The 22,631-nt window shown below is 41.7% G+C and overlaps 1 protein-coding gene across 3 annotated transcripts in view; it reads left to right on the top strand.

The window, feature by feature from the left end:
- LSAMP (limbic system associated membrane protein) overlaps nucleotides 1-22,631 on the top strand; it is a 681,987-nt gene that overhangs the window by 623,035 nt on the left and 36,321 nt on the right. For all 3 annotated transcript variants that reach the window (XM_070465998.1, XM_070465999.1, XM_070466001.1), the window contains exons 4-6: nucleotides 4,431-4,565; nucleotides 15,351-15,471; nucleotides 16,101-16,249. In XM_070465998.1, the coding sequence (XP_070322099.1) occupies nucleotides 4,431-4,565; nucleotides 15,351-15,471; nucleotides 16,101-16,249 (405 nt within the window). The remainder of the gene's footprint in view (nucleotides 1-4,430; nucleotides 4,566-15,350; nucleotides 15,472-16,100; nucleotides 16,250-22,631) is intronic.

The raw sequence follows: 22,631 nt of genomic DNA, 5'->3' as shown, positions 1-22,631 counted from the left end.
TTGAATGTATACATCAGCTTCTGTCACAGAAAGAACAGAAGGTATGGAAATTACCTTCCAATACTTGGTTCCCTTAAGCAGCTGATGTGTTGAATCTGACCCTAATTTCTGCTGTTGTTTCCTCTTTCAGTTAAGTTAACTCAACAAATGTTTATTGAGTAACTAGTCTGTGTTAGACCCTGTGCTGTGCATGGGGATATTGCAAGATACAGTCTCCAAGGAATTTATAGTCTGGTTCTTTGACTTTCTAGCAATGAAGAAAAGCCCATTTCCTCTCAAATCACAGTGGATTAATGATAAAAGATCGAGAGATTGTGTGCTGTAGGCATAGTGTCCTGTGGGTACAAGAAAAACAGACTAGCAAGAAGTGGCAGGATAAGAGGTCCCACTGAAGGATCCAAGAGATAAAGGAAGAATGACAAGAAGGGCCCAGAGATATTGTTTAATATTTTAAATTTTTATCAAGATTGTTGAATGAGGGAAGACCCTCTAGTTTCTCTTAACTATATTTGGTTAGCGTCTTGAGAATTCCCTGCTCTGGTGGACCAAGTGTGCATATTGTTTGCCGGAGAGACAGGTGGCCTTCAGAGCGTAGGAGAGCTAGCATGCGAGAAACAAAATGACCTTTCTGCCTTATGGGTAGGACATTTGAAGGAAAACTCCCCCTTTATCCTGAGGTAGGATTGGGTGAATTCTTCTTAAACACATCAGATTGAAAATTCATCCCGTGAAGATTTATTATCTGCTTATCATGGCTTCTTAGGTAGCTCAAATGGTAAAGAATCTGCCTGCAATGTGGGAGACATAGGTTCAGTCCCTGGGTCAGGAAGATTCCCTGGAGAAGGAAATGACAATCCACTCCAGTATTCTTGCCTGGAGAATTCTACGGACAGAGGAGCTTGGCAGGCTACAGTCCATGGAGTTGCAAAGAGTCAGACACGACTGAGTGACTAACACACTATCAGGAAAAAATGAGATGATGAATACCTACATTGGTATTCATGTGAGAATCTCAGATGCCAAACCCAATAAATGTTACTTTATTTTTTTCTAATTCATCTCAATGTTTACTCTCACAGGTGCCATCTTCCCAAATGGACAGGACCTTGGTTGTTGCTAAAATTCATCTTTCTCATGCCTGGAACTGGTTTATACTTTTCAGAAATTCAAAATGCAAGATCAGTTCAGTCGCTCAGTTATGTCTGACTCTTTGCAACCCCGTGGACTGGAGAACGCCAGGCCTCACTGTCCATCACCAACTTCCGGAGTTTACTCAAACTCATGTCCATTGAGTTGGTGATGCCATCCAACCATCTCATCCTTTGTTGTCCCCTTCTCCTCCTGCCTTTAATCTTTCCCAACATCAGGGAAAGAGTCAGCTCTTCACATCAGGTGGCCAAAGTATTGGAGTTTCAGCTTCAACATCAGTCCTGACAATGAACACCCAGGACTGATTTCCTTTAGGATGGACTGGTTGGATCTCCTTGAAGCCCAAGGGACTCTCAAGAGTCTTCTCCAACACCTCAGTTCAAAAGCATCAATTCTTCTGCACTCAGCTTTCTTTATAGTCCAACTCCCACATCCATACATGACTACTGGAGAAAAAAAAAAAGCAAGATATGGATTCATTACTCAGCATTTCTAGTTATTTTATGGGATGGGAAAAGAATTCAGTGTTGTCGGCCATTTCTAAGAAAACTCTAGTCCTTTTCTCTTTCTTCTACTAACAATTCTGTACCTGGAAATAAAGTTGATGGATGTGGAAGCAGAGCGGGGCAGAAATCCCAAACTATTCTGAATTCATCTTCAATTCTTTTTTCATTATAATCCACCATTATTCTCAAAATCAATAATGCTGTCTTTACTGTAAATCCCACTTTTGCACTCCAGATTTTTAATGAGCTTTGTCCTATTTTGGTCTGCAGTTGTCAATGTTGCCATTTGTCTTCAGGGTATTTATATTTAGCTTGAAGATTCTTAGAATCACTTAGTTGGCATGACTCTAAGTTCATGGTTGCAAGGAAGCTGGAAAGATCTTTTTATCTCCTCCAAGCCCAAATTCTTCCCAGCTAACCCAGTAAGGTAGACTGTTACCCTTTCCAAGATTTCTGTTTTCTTTCTTACCACATTCAACTTCGGTGTGAGAAGTCAGATCTGACTACATGCATGAGTGTGGAGAAGAAAAAAGGTGAAAAGAAAAGGAAGGAAAAAAACAGCGTTTTATAAATGCAGTAAGTCCCTTATATGCAAACCTTCAAGTTGCAAACTTTCAGAGATGTGAATGTGCCCTCTCATGTCCAGTCACAGAAGGCATGAGTGAAATTGCAGCTTGCCCTTCATCTCCTATTGCTGATGACTCTTCAACTCCTATCTCCCATCTTCTCTTCCTCTTCCAGTCAGTAACTCTTCTTGCCTGTACACAGATGTATGCCAACTGTTGTACTGTAGTACTGTACTTTTCAAGATACTGTACTATAAGATTAAAAATATTTTCTTTATTTCTGTTTGTTTTTATGTATTATTTGTGTGAAAAGTATTATAAACACATTACATTACATTACTATATAGCTGATTATGTTAGTTGGGTACCTAGGCTAACTTTGTTGAACTTATGGACAAATTGGCCTTAGGAGCATGCTCTTGGAATGGAACTTGTTCATATGCATACTGTAATATGCAGCTACATGTTGTTGTTTAGCCACTAAGTTGTGTATGACTCTTTTCAACCCCATGGACTGTAGCCTGCCAAGCTCCCCTGTCCATTGGATTTCTCAGGCAAGAATATTGGAGTGGGTTGCGATATCCTTTTCCAAAGGATCTTCCCACCCAGGGATGGAATTCATGTCTCCTGCATTGACAGGTGGATACTTTGCCAGTGAGCCACCAGGGAAGCCCATATGCAGTTAGGCACTTAGAGACTAATTCTATAAAATTTTTAGTAGAAGCATGTACTTGATAATGTGCAGGAATCCAAACCAAATTATTGTAACTGTTGCCTTTTTGTTGCTGGGATTGCAAAATTTCCTCAAAACTAGTGATAGTGACAATTAACAGAAGACGTGAAACTTAAGAGTACTCCTGACAGCTGTGTTAAAGGATGTTATCAAAGAGGCACTAGCTTCTACTGGGAAGCTAGTTAACAGAGTTAGCTGACATATTTAGACAGCAAATTTGTCTTTCTGCTGGGTGGCTGTTATGTTGATTTGGCCTTCAGAGAATTCCCCGAAAAGGAAAGCAGCTTGTAGTATCTGAACAGAACTATTATTTGGTACCGTTTAGTGTAGAAGGACCAGGAGCAGGTTTTCCTTACAGTGGCAGGACTGTGTCCTCTAGCACCCTCCCAGCTACTCTGTTCTAATGCAACAGCAGTGGCCTTAGTAACTTGAGGGGGATGGAAGTTGAAGTTAGCTGTAGTCTGTAGGACTTTCTGGCCAAACTCTTCCCTACTCAATCCCCATTCCTCTTCACCTTCTCTCTCCCCTTTTTCTCTTCCTCCTCCTCCATGTCTCGCCCCTGCACCTGCAGAAAGAAAGTCATTTAATCAACAAGCCTGCCTATCTTGAGATTTCTTTATGAAAATGAACATATCCAGCTTTGTGCAGCTTTCCAAAATGGGCCTCCAGACCTCTGGTTCCAATGAATTAGGCCAATGATATTTAGCTCCCTAGCCCTCCCCACCACACCATGTGACAAAATGAACCGTCAGCAGCACATTCTCATGGATCTGGCTGGCCCATGCCCTGAAAGTCTCATGGATGATGTAGTTTGGTACTGAAAAAGGAAGCCATAACTACAACATAGGGTTTCGGACATGACCTTCATGAATAGAATTCCACGTAAGCTGGGAGAGAAGAGTGACAGCTTCTCAAAAGGAAGTAGCTTGTCCTAATAACAACTTCAGTGGAAAGTGTGATTTGCAATGTGGTCTAATGGATGATTCAGCCCTTCAGGGACTGTCCCTCTGAGCCCTTTACGACTGGCATGCCCCTCCCCACAACTGCCACTTTGCTCTAAGCCTTTAACCAGTGACTGATGAATGTGATGTATAAACATTCCAGTTTCTTGACTCTTGGTGAGGACAACTTGGAACTGGGCTCCATGCTGTGCCCAGAGCTCCCTGAGGGGCTGAGCCAGGTTGCCCGCTGTGAAACAAGACTTGGCATTGGCATTGCTCCCTGGCTTGGCTCCTTTCTCTCCCAGATCCCATTTCCCACTGCTCTACCAGTTTTTCCTGAGAAAACTGCCTTCTTGATCATTTTCACATTACTTTTTGTCTTGGGGTCTGCATCCATAGACCCTGACCTCAGACAAAGAACACTATCAAATTATTGAAAAACCATGTGGATTTATTGCTTATAAAAAGAAAAAAAAAAAGGTAACCTCCTGTGTATTTTAAACTTAAAAAAATCATGCAAACCTCTGTTTTTCAGGAAGAGAATTTGAAGGAGAAGAAGAATATCTGGAGATCCTCGGCATCACCAGGGAGCAGTCAGGCAAATACGAGTGCAAAGCTGCCAATGAGGTCTCCTCAGCGGATGTCAAACAAGTCAAGGTCACTGTGAACTGTGAGTATGGCAGGAGCCAGCAGATGCCATGTGCCCAGGGCCCACCTCCACCTCCCGTGAGTTCTACAGATCCTGTTAGCAAGAGAACATTGCATTCCAAGCAGATGCTCCTCTGGTCAGGGATGCACATTTGTACATTGGACATATCCAAGGGCAGGACTTGGCCTTTGAATTTGATAAATCAACTGTACCAATTCTAAATATAACCCATAATGCATTTAACAATACTCTCTATCTTTTACTCAGACTATAGAATTAAGAAAACATAATCAGACAGCACTAGCAGTTCAGGCAATCACTCTTCTGGTCTTTGTGAAGACCAAGGTCATTCCACTTTGGAAAAAACAACCATTTGTATCTGCTTTAGCTGGAATTTCCATCTTAATGGATTGTTTGTCAGAAGAGAATAATTCAAGATCATATTTTATCCTCTGCCATTGAGCTAATTGGCCTTGGGAACAAACTTAAGCCACCGTGGTCAGATACCATGTGTCCCTGACGGCGACAGGGGATACCTGATGGGTTAATATTGGTTATGTATTTGTCCCCAAGTATGGGCAGATTAGAAAAGAAGATTTCAGTAAGATGCATAGGTAAGTGGGCATACTTTGAACTTCTCAGATGAAAGGATCCTTAGATGTAGTTCAAAAGAGAAGAGGGGGAGGCAGGGGCAGATCCATATGATGTGTGTCACCCAGCAAAGGAATAAAGAGAATTCGTTTATCCTGTTCAGTGAGGAGTGACTTTCCATGTCATTCAAGTCCCACATCACATAATTGTGGCTAGTGACAGGGACAAAAGTGTGTCCTGACAGTTCTTCTCTCCTGTGTGTTTAACACATACACACACACAAATACATACTCCACACTAACACATAGGCACAGATGACATATATACACACATGCCCAGAAGCACACAGACACACATGCGTAGACATCTTAACCCATATTTTAAAATACGCTTTGGACAGTGATAAGGTACTTTCCACCATCTTAAGCCTTCCATGTAATTGACCTAGGTGCTGCTGGTGCTGTATGAAGTGCCTAGCCAGGTAGATACCATTGACTGTTTCAGAGTTTGAAACACTAAAGTCCAAGGAGGTATAATTGCCTTTCCAAAGTGACACAGAAAGCAAGGGTGAGAAAAGGGATTCAGACTCCAGTCTGTGATTCTAAAGCCTGTGCCCTTCCTTAGGAGAAAGAGGAACAGGTGTTTTCAACTCTTAGTATGTACTAAGGGATTTATATTTGAGCTTTAATCTTCACGCAAATTCATAGGAGTTTCCTCATGCTTAGTCTGATTTTAAAAATTTGGAAACAGAGGCATAAAGAACCAAGGAAACTTGCCTTAGGTGACCTGGTCTCTTCTGGGCTGCACTCTTTCCCGTGGCCTTGCTCCAGCCTGGCAGCCTTCTGAAACAGAAAGCAAAATCCCCTTCACACCAGATTTCGATGAATCTACAGATACAACACTGCTGTAGTATCTATGGCACTCATTTCCAAGAAGCAAGGGGCTGCGTTTGATAAGGTCCAAAGTGGAAACAGTGACTGACTTTATTTTTGGGGGCTCCAAAATCACTGCAGATGATAACTGCAGCCATGAAATAAAAGGACCCCTACTCCTTGGAAGGAAAGTTATGACCAACCTAGACAGCCTATTAAAAAGCATTACTTTGTCAACAAAGGTCCATCTAGTCAAGGCTATGGTTTTTCCAGTAGTCATGTATGGTTGTGAGAGTTGGACTATAAAGAAAGCTGAGTGCAGAAGAATTGATGCTTTTGAACTGTGGTGTTGGAGAATACTCTTGAGAGTCCCTTGGACTGCAAGGAGATCCAACCAGTCCATCCTAAAGGAAATCAGTCCTGGGTGTTCATTGTCAGGACTGATGTTGAAGCTGAAACTCCAATACTTTGGCCACCTGATGTGAAGAGCTGACTCTTTTGAAAAGACCCTGATGTTGGGAAAGATTAAAGGCAGGAGGAGAAGGGGACAACAAAGGATGAGATGGTTGGATGGCATCACCAACTCAATGGACATGAGTTTGAGTAAACTCCGGAAGTTGGTGATGGACAGGAAGGCCTGGTACTCTGCAGTTCATGGAGTCACAAAGAGTTGGATACGACTGAGAGACTGAACTGAACTGAACTGAGTGTTTTTATCCTGTCATTGTCTGTGATTATTTTTTAAGTAATAGAGATTTGAAATGCCAGTATTACTATTCTTTTCCAGTCCTGGGTGTGTTTCAAAGACACATTAATGATCTCAATGTTATAAAATGCTTTAGGACCTTTTTTTCACATGAAAGGCAATTTCTCTGGTGTTGATATAAGTTTATAATTAGGTTAGCTAGCTTCTTTTATGTACACACAGCCATGCCGTCCTCTTCCACCTCTTCTCTGACTTTCAGAGTTAAGATTTTATTTTCTCTTAATTGACCTTCATCTTAATTAGATTTTTGAAAGTCCAATCATGGAGTACATTGAAAATATTTATGCTTCCATTGTGTAAAACATCAAAGCGGTCGGCGTTGCAGATGGTTCCCTAGATCAAAGCCAGCCGCCTGGGTCCTATTATTATTAGTGCAATTAGTCTGACACTGCTCCTTCTTGACTGTCCCTGAAGTGTAACTTAGAACAGAAGAAAATACTGATAATTTTCAAGAAAAGCCTTTTATAAAAATGTGAGCTTTTCCAAGAGATGAGTGAACCACAGAAGAATATGTACAGAGCCTCAAGATGCTAAAAAGACATGTCATAAGAAATTACACAGAAAACTAAAATGAGCTTAGTCAGCCAGTCCATCCTAAACAGCAGCACCTAGCACATGCTTTATAGAAATTGCTCAGTAAATGTTTACTGAATGAATAGGTGACCCACATGCTCACAGGTAAATTCTACTCTCTTAACATTTCTCTAGACTTTGCAAATTGATATTGGTCACAAATCAAGAAGCATATTCTAAGTCAATGTCCTTTGGAAACACCTTATTACCAGCACTTCATTAAGCTGTGTTTATATTATATTGAAACAACTAGACACTGTACCTGTTGTCCTGTTCAAACAATTCACCCTACTTAAATGCAGTTGTATTAAGAAGATGAAGTCTCCAAGATGAAATTACAGTTTGAGGTTGGGTTAGCAAAATTCATGCAAACTGACAAATTTCCAGCATCACCTTCATCACTCATATAAGCCTGCTTACCCAGGTGGCTTGGTGGTAAAAAAATCTGCTTCCCAATGCAGGAGATGCAGGTTCGATCCTTGGGTCGGGAAGATCTCCTGGAGGAGGAAATGGCAACCCACTCCAGCATTCTTGCCTAGAGAATCTCAAGGACAGAGGAGCCTGGTGGGCATAGTCCATGGGGTCCCAAAGAGTTGGCCACGACTGAGCATGAGTCGTTGTTGTACTGTGAAAATGGCCTACTATTTAAGCTGATTCCTCTTCCTTTTCAAGGCACAAGGTTTGCAATTAAGTCAGAGGATCAGAATGGCTAAGAGAATTAATGGCTGAATAGATCATCATAATGAAACTGATTCAGAGTACCACTTAAAAAAAATCCCAGTGCTGGTAATTTTTTCCTACTTGCATCTCATTGATTCATTTACTCAGATATTTGTTGCAGGGCACTGAAAGCTAGAGCAGTAAACAAGAGAGACAAAACAGCTCCTCTGTTTAGTTCACAAGCTGGATCTTACAGTCTCACCTTTTTATTCCTCTTGGGTAACCCTTCTCCACGGTTGGTCTACAGCACTGTGCATGGCCATTTGCATTAGACATGCAAAATCTATTTTCTAAGTGGTAGGAGGTCCTGGAATTTACAGAAGCTAAATTATTGACCTGAAATCTCTTCAACTAAATAAACTTAGTAAAATTTTATTCAATAGGCAGGACTTCTACTTTCTCATATCTTAGAATTTAGCTACCAATTTCATCTAGATACCAACCCTAGGGACAACTGTCCTTCCATTTATCAGTTCTAAGTGTAATTCCTCAATTTCAGTTCTCACAGAGAGTTAAAAGTAGCTACTCATGGATTTGTCTTATCCTAGTGCCCAGTATCCCAAGGATAATGTCTAGCGCATAGTAAGTGTTCAGTAAGTGCTGCTGCTGCTGAGTCGCTTCAGTCGTGCCCGACTCTGTGCGACCTCATAGACGGCAGCCCACCAGGCTCTCCTGTCCCTGGGATTCTCCAGGCAAGAACACTGGAGTGGACTGACAGAGGACTGAATTTTATCTGGACTCTTCTTATACTGGATGCTTTTCCTATTCTTGGAGAACTTTTTCTCAAAATCTGCCCCCAGCTGTCAGGCCTGCTGCCAAACCCACTGAGCGGCTAATATTCCTGCCTTCAGCTTTTCCACAGCTACCTCTCCAACTACAATCACACCGTCACTCTGTTACTTTTATTTTCTTCTTCTTTTCTCCCTTTGAACTCAGCTCTACCTCCACTCTGGTGTCCAGAGCTAACCAACCCAACACAGGTGCTATGGGACATGGGACCTTGGCATTTCTAAAGCTCACCCTTACATTTGATAGCCATGTATTAAAAGAAGCGAGGTTACCTACCATATTTTCTACAACTGTGACTGGGGACATCCGTTGTCTCCAGATTATGTATCTGTATTTTAACTGGACTCTTCAATACTTTGATGCATCACCTAATGATAAAAGTTGAGGAAAATAACTGCTCAATATGGAACAAGACTGGTTACCTTCTCTAACACTTCATGGCTACACCTCTCTGTTCTCCATGACAACCTGCAGTTTACTCTTGTGTTGGGGATGATATCAGTAAAGACACATCCTAATGTCTGTGAATCTATTATGGGATTGTCAGATGAACTATTCAATAAGAATCCAGAGTACTGCAGTTTTCTACTGTAACTTTGCAATGTGAGCAATAACCATCATTTCCTGCATACCTCCAGAGTACCAAGACTCTATTGGAGATTTTGTATGATTCACTGTAATCACCTCACCAATAGTGGTCAACCAAGGAAAGAGTGTATGGGACCTGGCCTGTCTCCATAAAAGGAGTATTGACCTACTTTATCACTGACAGTTTTTGGTATGTTTGGTTTAGTATTGCTGGTACATGGTGATCTTTAAAAAAAAAAAAAGATAACTTTTAGTTAGTTTTATTGTTTTTAAATTCTCTGAAAACAATGACTTTCTTATTGCTGATATTCTTTGCCCCCGACCCGGCTGGCCCACCATAACACATTAACACGGGGGATAATCAAATCATCCAATGCAGAGGACAAAAACAGAGCTCAGAAAATGTAAGCATTGTCTGCCACAAGACCAAAGAACCTGTGAGTGACAGAGAGAGGACTCTGCCCAGGTCTAACTCTAAAGCCCTCTTTCCTTCCTAGACATCATGTGAGAAATAGTAAAAATAATAATACTAATAAATGTAATCACTTCAGGTGATAAATGTGCTCTGATATATGAGACTTCATTTGGTCTTTTCATCAAGATTGTGAGACAGGTTCAGTTCAGTTCAGTTGCTCAGTCATGTCCGACTCTTTGCAACCCCGTGAATCGCAGCGTGCCAGGCCTCCCTGTCTGTCATAAACTCCCGGAGTTTACTGAAACTCATGCCCATCGAGTCGGTGATGCCGTTCAGCCATCTCATCCTCTGTCGTCCCCTTCGCCTCCTGCCCCCAATCCCTCTCAGCATCAGGGTCTTTTCCAATGAGTCAACTCTTCACATGAGGTGGCCAAAGTATTCGAGTTTCAGCTTCAGCATCAGTCCTTCCAATGAACACCCAGGACTGATCTCCTTGATGATGGACTGGTTGGATCTCCTTGCAGTCCAAGGGACTCTCAAGACTCTTCTCCAACACCATAGTTCAAAAGCATCAATTTTTCAGCACTCAGCTTTCTTCACAGTCCAACTCTCACATCCATACATGACCACTGGAAAAACCATAGCCTTGACAGGTAGGAAGGTCTTATTATCTACATTCAAAGGTGAGAGACTCTAAGAAGTTAATGTGTCACCCTCAAGAGGCGACAACCTGAGTGGCAGAGGCAGCAATTGAGCCCACAAATCCTGATTTCTAACATGGGTTTATATCCACTGGGCCAGTGTATGTTGTGCCATTTGGGTGCCTTATAATAGCTGAAATATGTAACATTTACCTTTTAAGCTACCAGCATGCTCTCCAAAATGGTGTTCTTCCATATTAGGAGTTAATTTCTCTCCAAAGAAACTCCTTCAAATGGAAATACAGAGAAGTTCAGAGCATGGGCTTCAGAACATGAGTTCAAATATGGACTCCATCAAATGCTGGGTGTGTGAATTTTCATTAACTAACCCTCTGCAGACCTGCCTTCTCATTCATAATATAGGATTAATAATCCTTATTTCTAGGGCTACTATTTAAATGAAAAGAATAAATAAAGCCTAGGGGAGTGCTGACACATGGTATATGTCTATAAATTGATTCTTTTATTAAGAATTTTGCTCCTTTATACTACTATTCCAAACACTGGGAAGATTAAATGAATGATATTCTGTTTGCTAGGCCACTATCATTGTTATCATGTTCATTCTAATTGAAAGAGTCTTGATGATGATATAAGAAGAAAGCCCTTATTAATATTTTCAGAACCCAAATTTTAAAGTAATAACCAGAAGAGTCCTCTGACAATTATAAGCTATTGCAAAGTCATGTAAAGAATAACCATGGACCTCTGTGCAGCATTTTTATTAAGCCACATTTTAATTATAATTGTATTTTGAGTGAGGACATCTATTATGTTAACCATACTAGACATGCCATGGTATGATTTGTAATAACTTTCTTAGCCTCACCTATACAGAGTTCATTACAAATGAATTTTGAAATGTTCATTCCAATAAGCTATGGAATGGAACAGGCCTGCACCATTGTGTCATTTGGGAAGTACTAGAAGTAATGAACTATTCATACATTTATCATCCTCTGTGACTACACCTTGGTGTGAGAAACTTCCTAGATATTCAAGGAGAAGAACAAGTGTTTGGCCTTTACAACTGACTAGTTCATCCTGTCCCAAGATCGATGCATTCAAAAGTATTCAAGCCTAGTTCACCACCACTCTCACCATGCCGGCATCTCTGAGTAGCTAATAAACAGTGTGTGTGTGTGTGTGTGTGTGTGTGTGCGCACGCGTGCTAAGTCACTTCAGTTGTGTCTGATTCTATGTGATCCTATGGACTGTAGCTTGCCAGGGTGCTCTGTCCATGAGATTCTCCAGGCAAGAATACTGGAGTGGGTTGTCACTCCCTTCTCCAGGGAATTTTCCCGACCCAGGGATTGAACCTGTGTCTCATGTCTCCAGCATTGACAGGCAGGTTCTTTACCACTAGCCCACCTGGGAATCCCAATAAATAGCTTACTACTTAGCTATTCAGGTTCTGAGAAATGAGTAAAAGAGACATACAGGAGGCCCAGTTGCCCCTATTGTGAGAAATCAACATGGTTAGATGTAGTAACTTGGTGTGCCCCACCTACCTCCCCAGACATGGCAGCCCTGGACCAGGACAGGCCTGCCCACATGAGAGCAGGAAGGAGAGAGCCTATGTAAGACATCAGTCTGGAGAAGCAGAAAGCCTCTGATCCCCATCAGAAGTTTGGTCCCAGAAGAAAGAAAGAAGAGAGATGAAGCAAACAAACCGAGTTTGTTGTTCCCTAATTTTTCTGGTAGAAAAATCACCCCCTGGGTTCCAGAGCAAGGAGGTTTACTAAGCTCCCACCCACCACACGGGAGGAAACATCCAGAGTAAGGAAGAACGTTTCTATAAATCTGTACAGCTAGGACTTGTATGACTGGTCCCATGATGGAGGGGCTGGACTATTAATATGTTGGGTGCTCCAACTATGAGCTCCAGGGTAGTGGCAATGGAAAACATGGAGTCTGGGCAGGTTGGGGCTGTTCATCACACTCTTAACCATGTGGTTCCACAAACTCACAAACACTGGTGAAAACTCATTTTACAAATTGAGAAGTTAAAGAAACCAATAGACTCACAAACAAGATCATCCCTCTGCTCACTATTCTACAGATTGTAGGGTTATTAGCAGTGTAAGAGCCTAACCTAATACAGCAAGGAGGTGAAGATGGGAAACTAACATTATTCAATGGATGGCATCACGTAGATACTCAGGTTGGAAACTTGGGTGTTATCTTTGATACTCCTCCCTCACCATTCACATCTAATCGTGTCTGTTCTTAGCAGCCCATATCTCTCCATCTCAAATCTGTCCTGTTCATTCCTTTCCATCCCCTTTATCACAAACCTAGTGCAGGCTATCTCTGGGTTCCTTCAGCAATCTCCAAATGATCCTCCCTGCCTCTGGTTCCAGCATGTTATGGATGACGATATTGCAACAGTGGGACTCTAGACAAAGTAATGAGCTCTCTTAATGATGAAGGACAGAGACTAAATTTGAGCTCAGGTCTGTCAAACTTTAAATCCAAGCTCTTGATTTTTACTCAATGCCCCGTCTCTGTACAAATATCTCCCTCATACCACTACCTCTAATCATTACATTAACCTCTGAACTCATGTGCTCTAACAATCCACGTAACCAATTATAGAATGAAAGAATTTTAAAAGGAACCTTGGTGATCATTTTAAACTAATTTCTTATTTGAAAATATGAGAAAGAGAAAGCTTGAAGTGGTACAGACACTTGACCAGGCCACAGTTCTAGTTAAGAGTCAAAATCAGACCTCCAGTTTCTATTTCTGGTTGCTAATCCTGACCCCCCAACCCATATATTAGATAAATGAGTTACAATTTTGAAATTAGCAATTTAAGGATTAAAGGTATGAAAATAACACTTGGGTCCTCATGCTACCCATTTGTGATGAATGGGCTGTTTTGGTTAGAATTGGCCTTCCCCCCCCCCCCCCAAGTTGAAGGGATACTCTATAAATCTCTAATGTGTTGTTCTTTCATTTTATAAATAATAAATCCAAGACTCAAAAAGATACAGAGTGTGATAGGAAATCCACACAACCAAACAGAGACTAAATTCCAGGAAGCCTAGGTTCTAGTCCAGGGTTCTTTCCACTCTCCATGTTGCCTTTCCGTGTCTCTACAGAAATGAGGAGATAAATCTAAAATAGAACACAACCCCTCCCACTCTGGCACGTGTTTATCCATGGGCTGGCCATGCTCTCCAGGTGTGCTCTAGCTCCTCCTCTCTCTGACAGTGATTTAAAGACATCCAAGCTCATGTGACAATGAAATGGGGGAGAAAATTGCAGACTAACCTGATGCTTTTGTACATCTTTTTAAACTAAGAGAATCTAGATCTTCTAGAGGCAGAAAACTTGGAAAATAGTTTTTGATTATGAAGATAAAACTCTGAAAAAAGTGAGCTGAACCAGGTACTAAAGAGCAGAGATGAATTCAATGATATTTTTATACTAAAGTTCACTGCTGCTAAGTCACTTCAGTCGCGTCCGACTCTGTGCGACCCCATAGACGGCAGCCCACCAGGCTCCCCCGTCCCTGGGATTCTCCAGGCAAGAACACTGGAGTGGGTTGCCATTTCCTTCTCCAATGTATGAAAGTGAAAAATGAAAGTGAAGTCGCTCAGTCGTGTCTGACTCTTAGTGACCCCATGGACTGCAGCCTACCAGGCTCCTCCGTTCATGGGATTTTCCAGGCAAGAATTACTGGAGTGGGGTGCCATTGCCTTCTCCACTAAAGTTCACTAATTTACCTAAATAAGGTTTTTCATCTGTAAAATATAAACAGGTGGTTTGGGTCTATTTTATCCATTTACACACAGTCAAGTTGCCATTTTCTGCCAAAGGACCTTTGGACAGAAGTCTTTTTCTTCTTGAAAAGTCCATAAGTTGCACAAACACAGCATCCTCAGGCCTAGAGCTCAAGTTTACCCTTGTGGCTGAGTCCTGTGATCCTGTAAACCCTTGTTCCACTTTCCATGGGATTGCTTGAAAGAATTGTGGCAAATTAGAATGTATTTCTGAGCTTATTTTAAGGCTGTCACAGTTTTGTAGGCCCAGCACTAAGCAGAAAAAAAAGGGCACAACAGCTAGAGAGAGAAGAAGATGGAACCCCAGGAAGATGTTCATGTACCATGATAGACTTCAAACTGCACTCTCACTCATAAAAGCAAAACTGACCTGGAGAATGGAAATAAGGGAACACAGAGGGGGGAAAACAGTATAGCAATTATTTAACATCAGTTTGTTTTCCTGAATTCTTGCAATGGTATCAGGCTAAGCCTGAGCTAAAATGACTTTAGTGCTCTATGATTTTCGTCAGATTTCTTACTACCATCTCTGAAGGTAACAATAATAATAATGATGCTGATGAAGGTGAAAAAGAGAAAAGCTCAGATTACACATTTCAAATCCCAAGTCCCTTAGTATCACCACTTAATATACCACTTTTTCTTTTTAATATACAAAAAGAAAAAAAAACTATGTAAATATGATAACCTGTGATTGGAATAACAGATGATCTATTGGAAGAGAAAAAGAAATACTAGATTTCATTCCCATAAAACCCTTTTCAGTGTCCCATTTAAATAAACCAAGTCTACAGATTCATTGATCTCTTATTTTCATTTAGCTTTCTAGTGATCAATCCCATTCAGCCAATCACATCATTCACATAAATGGAGCTTTAAGACTGTTTTTGTCCTGTTCTTCTGCAGTCACACTATTCTTTCTAATTCCTCCTGGCGCGGAAATTCTGGAGCATCACCCAAAGCTCATGTAAACTAAACTGTGTGTCTGTCCTTCCTATAGATCCTCCCACTATCACTGAATCCAAGAGCAACGAAGCCACCACCGGCCGAAAAGCTTCCCTCAAATGCGAAGCCTCGGCAGTGCCTGCGCCTGACTTTGAGTGGTACCGAGATGACACCAGGTTTGTTCCCAATCTGCTGCGCCCCCCTGGGTCTCACCTGCTCAGCGAGGGAAACCAGAAGCCCTGATGAAAAACCCACCCAGCCGTAATTACATAGGCCTTTACAATTAGACTCTTCCTTTTCCAAGGCTTTTCACCTGGTGCTTTGGGACTGTAGCTCTTGGACTCTCAAAGCACGCAGGTTACGTGCACAGAGTGGGCAGTTTCCACCTGCATGTCTTTCTAGCCTGGAGCAGAAACCAAAGCTCCGTGAAACCCATCCATTCCCGAGTTGTCTCCATCAGTAGACTTTCATTCTGACACTTTGGTGAAAGTGAAAGGGGTCTTTGCGACCCCATGGACTGTAGCCTACCACGCTCTTCCATCCATGCAAATTTCCAGGCAAGAGTACTGGAGTGGGTTGCCATTTCCTTCTCCAGAGGATCTTCCCAACCCAAGGATCAAACCTGGGTCTCCCGCACTGTAGGCAGCCGCTTTACCATCTGAGCCACCAGGGGGAATTGAGCAGAATCAACATGCTCTAACTACTTCCTTTCACTCCCTTTTCTTTGATTTAAAAATGAAAAAGAAATGACTACACCAAATCTTCATAGTTGTTTCTCTTTACTCTTCTGTCTTTGAACCCTTAGGATAAATAGTGCCAATGGCCTTGAGATTAAGAGCACGGAGGGCCAGTCTTCCCTGACAGTGACCAATGTCACTGAGGAGCACTATGGCAACTATACATGCGTGGCTGCCAACAATCTGGGGATGACCAATGCCAGCCTCGTCCTTTTCAGTAAGTATGCCAAAGAGGGAGCCCACTTAGGAGAACCAAGTCGAAGCTTCTCCCGTGGAAAATTTGAAAATCATTCCCTTACTACTAAATATAAGCTTATGCAAAAATCAAAGTATCACCACTGAAGCAAAACCACAAGTTCTCAACCCCTATCAAGAGACAAAATTTACAAATGGAATACCTGCCCTCTCTAGTCCCTGACTTACTTGTGATAACTGCCTTGTTTCTCTGTCTGATTTTTTTAGTTTTTCTTTTCCTGGTTGGTTAAACTGTAAGAATATTCATTGAACAAAAATCTCTCTGGTGATGGTTTCTTTAAGGAGCCTAGATGATGTAAGATCCTGGAAAGTGGATGGCTCTTTAAAAATGGCAGGCATGGGACTGATTGAAGAAGCAGTATTCAGGGAGGATGGATAAGGTGCTGGGAGAAGGGAGAGGCTGGAAAAAGAAAGTGTATTTTTAACAACACAAGAGGTAGAGTGGAATGAATGATTAAAACATAATATAAATCTAAAGAAGTAGAAATGGTTGCAGAAAGGTTTCAATGTGACAGCAAGAAACATTATTTGTCTTATAGATTTTCTGGAAGAGAAACAGGATGATGAGAGAGATAAGCAAAGTTTCTTCTGAAGACCAAAGAAGATCCTCAAGGCAGACTAAGGAAGGACAAGTTGTTTTAAGTTACTGGAAACAGTAATCTCATAGGAAAGCCCACCTTCTAGCCTTTCCCTTGAACAGCATGTTATAGTTAGATACCTGCCCCGTGACTTGTTGGCCTGGCAGCTATGAGCATATGAGCATAGAATCAGATGCCTCCTGAAAAATAGAAGTATGATCCATGAGATCAGGGAAAGTGAGGGCAATTAGGATAGGAAAACGGTTACCAGAAAAAGTAAAACCAAAGAGCATATGCTGAACCAGAGAGTTCATTTGGCCAGACAAAGTCCAACAAATTTAATATTATTATTTTGAAATAACAAGCTATTAGACGCTTTGTTGTTGTTGTTGCTCCCTTCACAGGCTAAATTGGAAAATTTAGAAACACTAGGTCCAGGAGAAATGTCTTCATCTTGCTTTATTCAGTTTAGATGAGCCTTCAAGGAAAAGATTTTTAAGAGAAGAATCAATTTAAGAGTTCTCTTGAAACATAGTATTAAACTCATTTTAAAACTGCTCAAGATCCAACTCCACTTACTAAAAAACAAACAAACAAAATACCACCACAAACTCTTCTGAATTTGACCTTCAGTTTCTCATCCATAACTCCCATTGACTTCATTCTGTAAGTTTGATGGGATATAGCTGTGCTACAAATGTTGTGTCAAAATGAAGTTTAAAATTCATATCCTTGTCTACTTGTCTCCAAAGACCAAACATCAGTGTTTTTCACTTAAGCTGGAGACATTGATATCTCAAAACAGTTGAGAAGACATTTATTAAGAAATGTACTTACCTGTTTCATTCCTGACATTAGGGATTCCATAAATAGAGGGGAAAACAGCCTCAACTCTGAAACTTGAGATTCTGACAAATCTAAGGGGAGCTGATTAAGTAGAACAACATACAGTTAACAGGAGGTTTTTAGGGGGATTGGAAAAGAGAAAATGGTATAATTGGATTAGTTAGAGAAAGTGAGCAATTATAAACTGGCATAAAAGTATCTTCTTCCACTCAGGACTGTGCTAATGATACATTTCAAATAATAAATACGATGATACCTATAGACTAAGAAAGAGGAAGGGCAAGAAAGATAGAAAGATGGTGTAAGCTCCATGGTAGCCTATTTTACACATGTATGAAAGAAAGAAAGAGAAGAAGAAGGTGAAAAGAATCATTTGAAGAGGAGAGAAAGAGCACAGGCTAGGTCAAAGATAATAGAGATACCACTGGTAGTAATGAAAGGTCATCTCAAGCTCTAAAATACTATGGTTCTGTTCACAAAAGTCCACATAAAGGACTCCGCCCAGTAAGATAAAGAAATATCAAGAATCTTACAGAATGTCTGCTCGTTAACTAAGAATCAAGAAATCGGGCAAGTGTATCATGGTCATATCGTCCTTGATGGTTTTGCAGAAGTCACCCTCATTATACATCTGAGAAGTGCACAGGGCTGTGATTAATGTGCCACTTCCGGGGGACCCTCTGCAGGGCCGCCCACACAGGCACCTGCTCTGCACACAGACACCTGTCTCAGCATTCGGCCTGGAATTGATTTCCCATCTGATAGGAATGTTAGGAGGTGTAATCCTTACAGAAGAACAGATGCAAAAGGTCACTGAGCTTTGAGGTGAAAAGAAGTTCTTAAAATTGCCAAACATTAGTGAATTTACAGTCCTGTTTTTTGGCCCAAGGCCCAAGTGTGAATATTTTAAGGGGAGAGCTCTGCTTCTTATAGGAGGAATAGCAAGTCCACCATGCCCGCCCTGCCACCCCAATTTAGGTTTGGGAGATGTGTTGTTAAAGCCTTCATGGCTGGGTATTTTGGGAACATGACTCTATTGTAGCCAGTTTTGCACAGGCGAAAGGAAGGTGGGGGTGGAGGAAGAGAGCACGCAAGGAAAAGAAGACAAGGAAAAACGAAAGTACGTGTGTGAACATATTGCCCAATACTTGGATTCAAAGTAATCTATGGGTTGATTGGGAAGAAGGAAGACACTGCTGGTAGCAGTACTTTCCCACAGAACAAGGCCAGGAGGAGAGAGATGCTTGGGAGGGTGGCCACAGCCAGCCCCGTGTGACAGACAGCATTATGTGGGCAGCAGGGTGCTCTGCTGACCCAGCCAGTCCAGAGCAGACTAGGCAGCTGGTGAGCTGCGGCCAGCCAGAGGCAGCAGCAGGTAAATCTCGTGCCAGAACCCCTGAAGAGTTCACAGTTATCCACCTTTACAGGTGCCTCAGCATATTTTCCATGTCTACCATAGTGACGTGTGCTGACTGCGTATACAGTGTCAGTTTGTGGTCACTGATATATCCACCACACACAGACATACACTTCTTCACACTCTATTCAAATACTGACCTCCAAAGGGGTCAAAATAATTGAACGAGAGGGCAAGAATACATTGTATTCATAATAATTTTTTCTAAGCCAATGGAATCATTCCTTTCTCATTTGTCTTGCCTTCTATTCATTCTAGTCTTCTTGTTTATAAAGGATCCATAATACCTCAGTCTATTTAGCCAAGTAATGCCTTTGATAGCTTTGTATTCATCCTGGGCAAGTGTTACATTGTATCACTTTTCTGAACACATTAATCCAGCAGTACAACATGGGTGGACAAGGATTCAGCTCCTTAGCTTTTGTCAGATGTAGGAATATGCATCATATGGGTGAAGATTGGGTCTGGTGATGCCAAGAGATATTCTATTGTCAGCATATGTAAAATAACAGATCCCATGTATCCAAACTTGTGACTGCAAGATACCCACAAAGGGAAACTATCTTGTTTCAGTGCTTAGATGGAGTTATTTTTAAAGAAATAAATAGGGAGGAAGAATAAGGGAGGAGATTCTATCCATGATATAATGACTTCTTATCAAGTGAGTACATATGACATATTGCAGGTGCCAAACACTTAACATATGTGATCTCGCTTAATCATCAGGAAAGATGATTTACTTTAACAAGTGCTCACATTCCTCCATTCCACAAAGAAGTCAAATAATTAGTGCAATTAAATAAGACTTATGGGATTTAAACTCAGGTAACCTAAACTCTGGGAGTTGGTGATGGACAGGGAGGCCTGGCGTGCTGTGATTCATGGGGTCGCAAAGAGTCGGACATGACTGAGCAACTGGACTGCACTGAACTGAACCTCCTTCCAGAGTCCAGGCTCCAGACTAAAACATTATCTAGATGTGTATATGTAGATGCTCAGATGGCTCAAACAAAACCTTGTGCACACGAAGAGACCTCACAGAGACTGAGCCAGACCTGCCTTTGAGTGTTTGAGTGAATCCTGAGGAGGTACGGGTCAGCAGTGGCCTGCCACAGGGGCAGGGGCTCTGGGTGCAGCAGACCTGGGTGTGGCATAAGCCCTCTTGGAGGAGACTGCCATTAACCCCACCACAGAGCCACCAGAATTTTCACAGGAATGGGGAGACAGACTCTTGGAGGGCAAAAACAAAACCTGTGCACTGCAGGACCCAGGAGAAAGGAGCAGTGACCCCACAAGAGACTGACCCACTTGCCAGGAGTGTCCAGGAGTCTCTGGTGGAGGCATGGGTCAGTGATGGCCTACTGCTGGGGGCACTGAGTGAGGCAATGCATGCACAGGACCTTTTGAAGGAGGTCACCATTATCTTCATTACCTCCACCATAGTTTGGTCTTAGGTCAACAACAGGGAGGGAACACAGCCCCGCCCATCAACAGAAAATGGGATTAAAGATTTACTGAGCATAGCCCTGCACATCAGAACAAGACCCAGTTTTCCCCACAGTCAGTCTCTCCCATCAGGAAGCTTCCATAAGCCTCTTATCCTTATCACACAGAAGGCAGACAGAATGAAAACCACCATCACAGAAAACTAATCACACTGATCACATGGACCACAGCCTTATCTAACTCAATGAAACAATAAGCCATGCTGTGCAGGGCCACCCAAGACAGACAGGTCATGGTGGAGAGCTCTGACAAAACGTGGTCCACTGGAGTTGAAAATGGCAAACCACTTCAGTATTCTTGCCTTGAGAACCCCATGAACAGAATGAAAAGGCAAAAAGATAGGACACTGACAGATGAACTCCCCAGATCGGTAGGTGCCCAATATGCTACTGGAGAAGAGTGGAGAAATAACTCCAGAAAGAATGAAGAGACAGGGTCAAAGCAAAAGCAATGGCCAATTGTGGATGTGACTGGTGATGGAAGTAAAGTCCGATGCTGTAAAGAACAATATTGCACAGGAACCTGGAATGTTAGGTCCATGAGTCAAGGTAAATTGGAAGTGGTCAAACAGAAGATAGCAAGAGTCAGTGAACTAAAATGGACTAGAATGGGCGAATTTAACTCAGATGACCATTGGAAGAAATGGAGTAGCCCTTATAGTCAACAAGAGTCTGAAATGCAGTACTTGGGTGCAATCTCAATAAAAGAATGATCTCTGTTCATTTTCAAGGCAAACCATTCAGTATCAAAGTAATCCAGATTCATGCCCCAACCAGTAAAGCTGAAGAAGCTGAAGTTAACGGTTCTATGAAAACCTACAAGGCCTTCTAGAACTAACACAAAAAAAGACGTCCTTTTCATTATATGAGACTGGAATGCAAAAGAAGGAAGTCAAGAGATGCCTGGAGTATCAGGCAAATTTGGCCTTGGAGTACAAACGAAGCAAGGCAAAGGCTAAAAGAGTTTTGTGAAGAGAATGCACTGGTCATAGCAAACAACCTCTTCCAACAACACAAGAGAAGACTCTACAAATGGACATCACCAGATGGTTAATACCAAAATCAGATTGATTATATTCTTTGCATCCAAAGATGGAGAAATTCTATACAGTCAGCAAAAACAAGACTGGGAACTGACTGTGGCTCAGATCATGAACTCCTTGTTGACAATTCAGCCTGAAATTGAAGAAAATAAGGAACACCTCTAGACCATTCAGGTATGACCTAAATCAAATCCCTCATGATTATACAGTGTAAGTGACAAATAGATTCAAGGGGTTAAATATGATACAGTGCCTGAAGAACTATGGATGGAGGTTCGTGACATTGTACAGGAGGCAGTGATCAAGACCATCTCCAAGAGAAAGAAAGACTAAATGGTTGTTTGAGGAAGCCTTACAAATAGCTGAGAAAAGAAGAGAAGCTAAAGGCAAAGGAGAAAAGGAAAGATACAAGCATCTGAATGCAGAGTTCCAAAGAATAGCACAGAGAGATGAGAAAGCCTTCCTCAGTGATCAATGCAAAGGAATAGAGGAAAAAATAGAAAGGGAAAGACTCGAGATCTCTTTAAGGAAATCAGAGATACCAAGGAAATATTTCATGCAAAGATGGGCTCAATAAAGGACAGAATGGTAGGGACCTAACAGAAGCAGAAGATATTAAGAAGAGGTGGCAAGAATACACAAAAGAACTATAAAAAAACATCTTCATAACCCAGATAACCACAATGGTGTGTATCACTCACATAGAACCAGGCATCCTGGAATGTGAAGTCAAGTGAGTCTTAGGAAGCATCACTATGAACAAAGCTAGTGGAGGTGATGGAAATTAGTTGAGCTCTTTCAAATCCTAGAAGATGGTGTTGTGGAAGTGCTGCATTCAATATGCCAGCATATTTGGAAAACTCAGCAGTGGCCACAGGACTGGAAAAGGTGAGTTTTCATTCCAATCCCGAAGAAAGGCAATGCCAAGGAATGTTCCAACTACCACACAATTGCA

Source organism: Odocoileus virginianus, chromosome 4 (assembly GCF_023699985.2).
Source record: "Odocoileus virginianus isolate 20LAN1187 ecotype Illinois chromosome 4, Ovbor_1.2, whole genome shotgun sequence".
Taxonomy (NCBI): Eukaryota; Metazoa; Chordata; class Mammalia; order Artiodactyla; family Cervidae; genus Odocoileus; species Odocoileus virginianus.
Note: the sequence above shows the minus strand (reverse complement) of the source record. Positions and strands in the feature narration are given on the sequence as shown.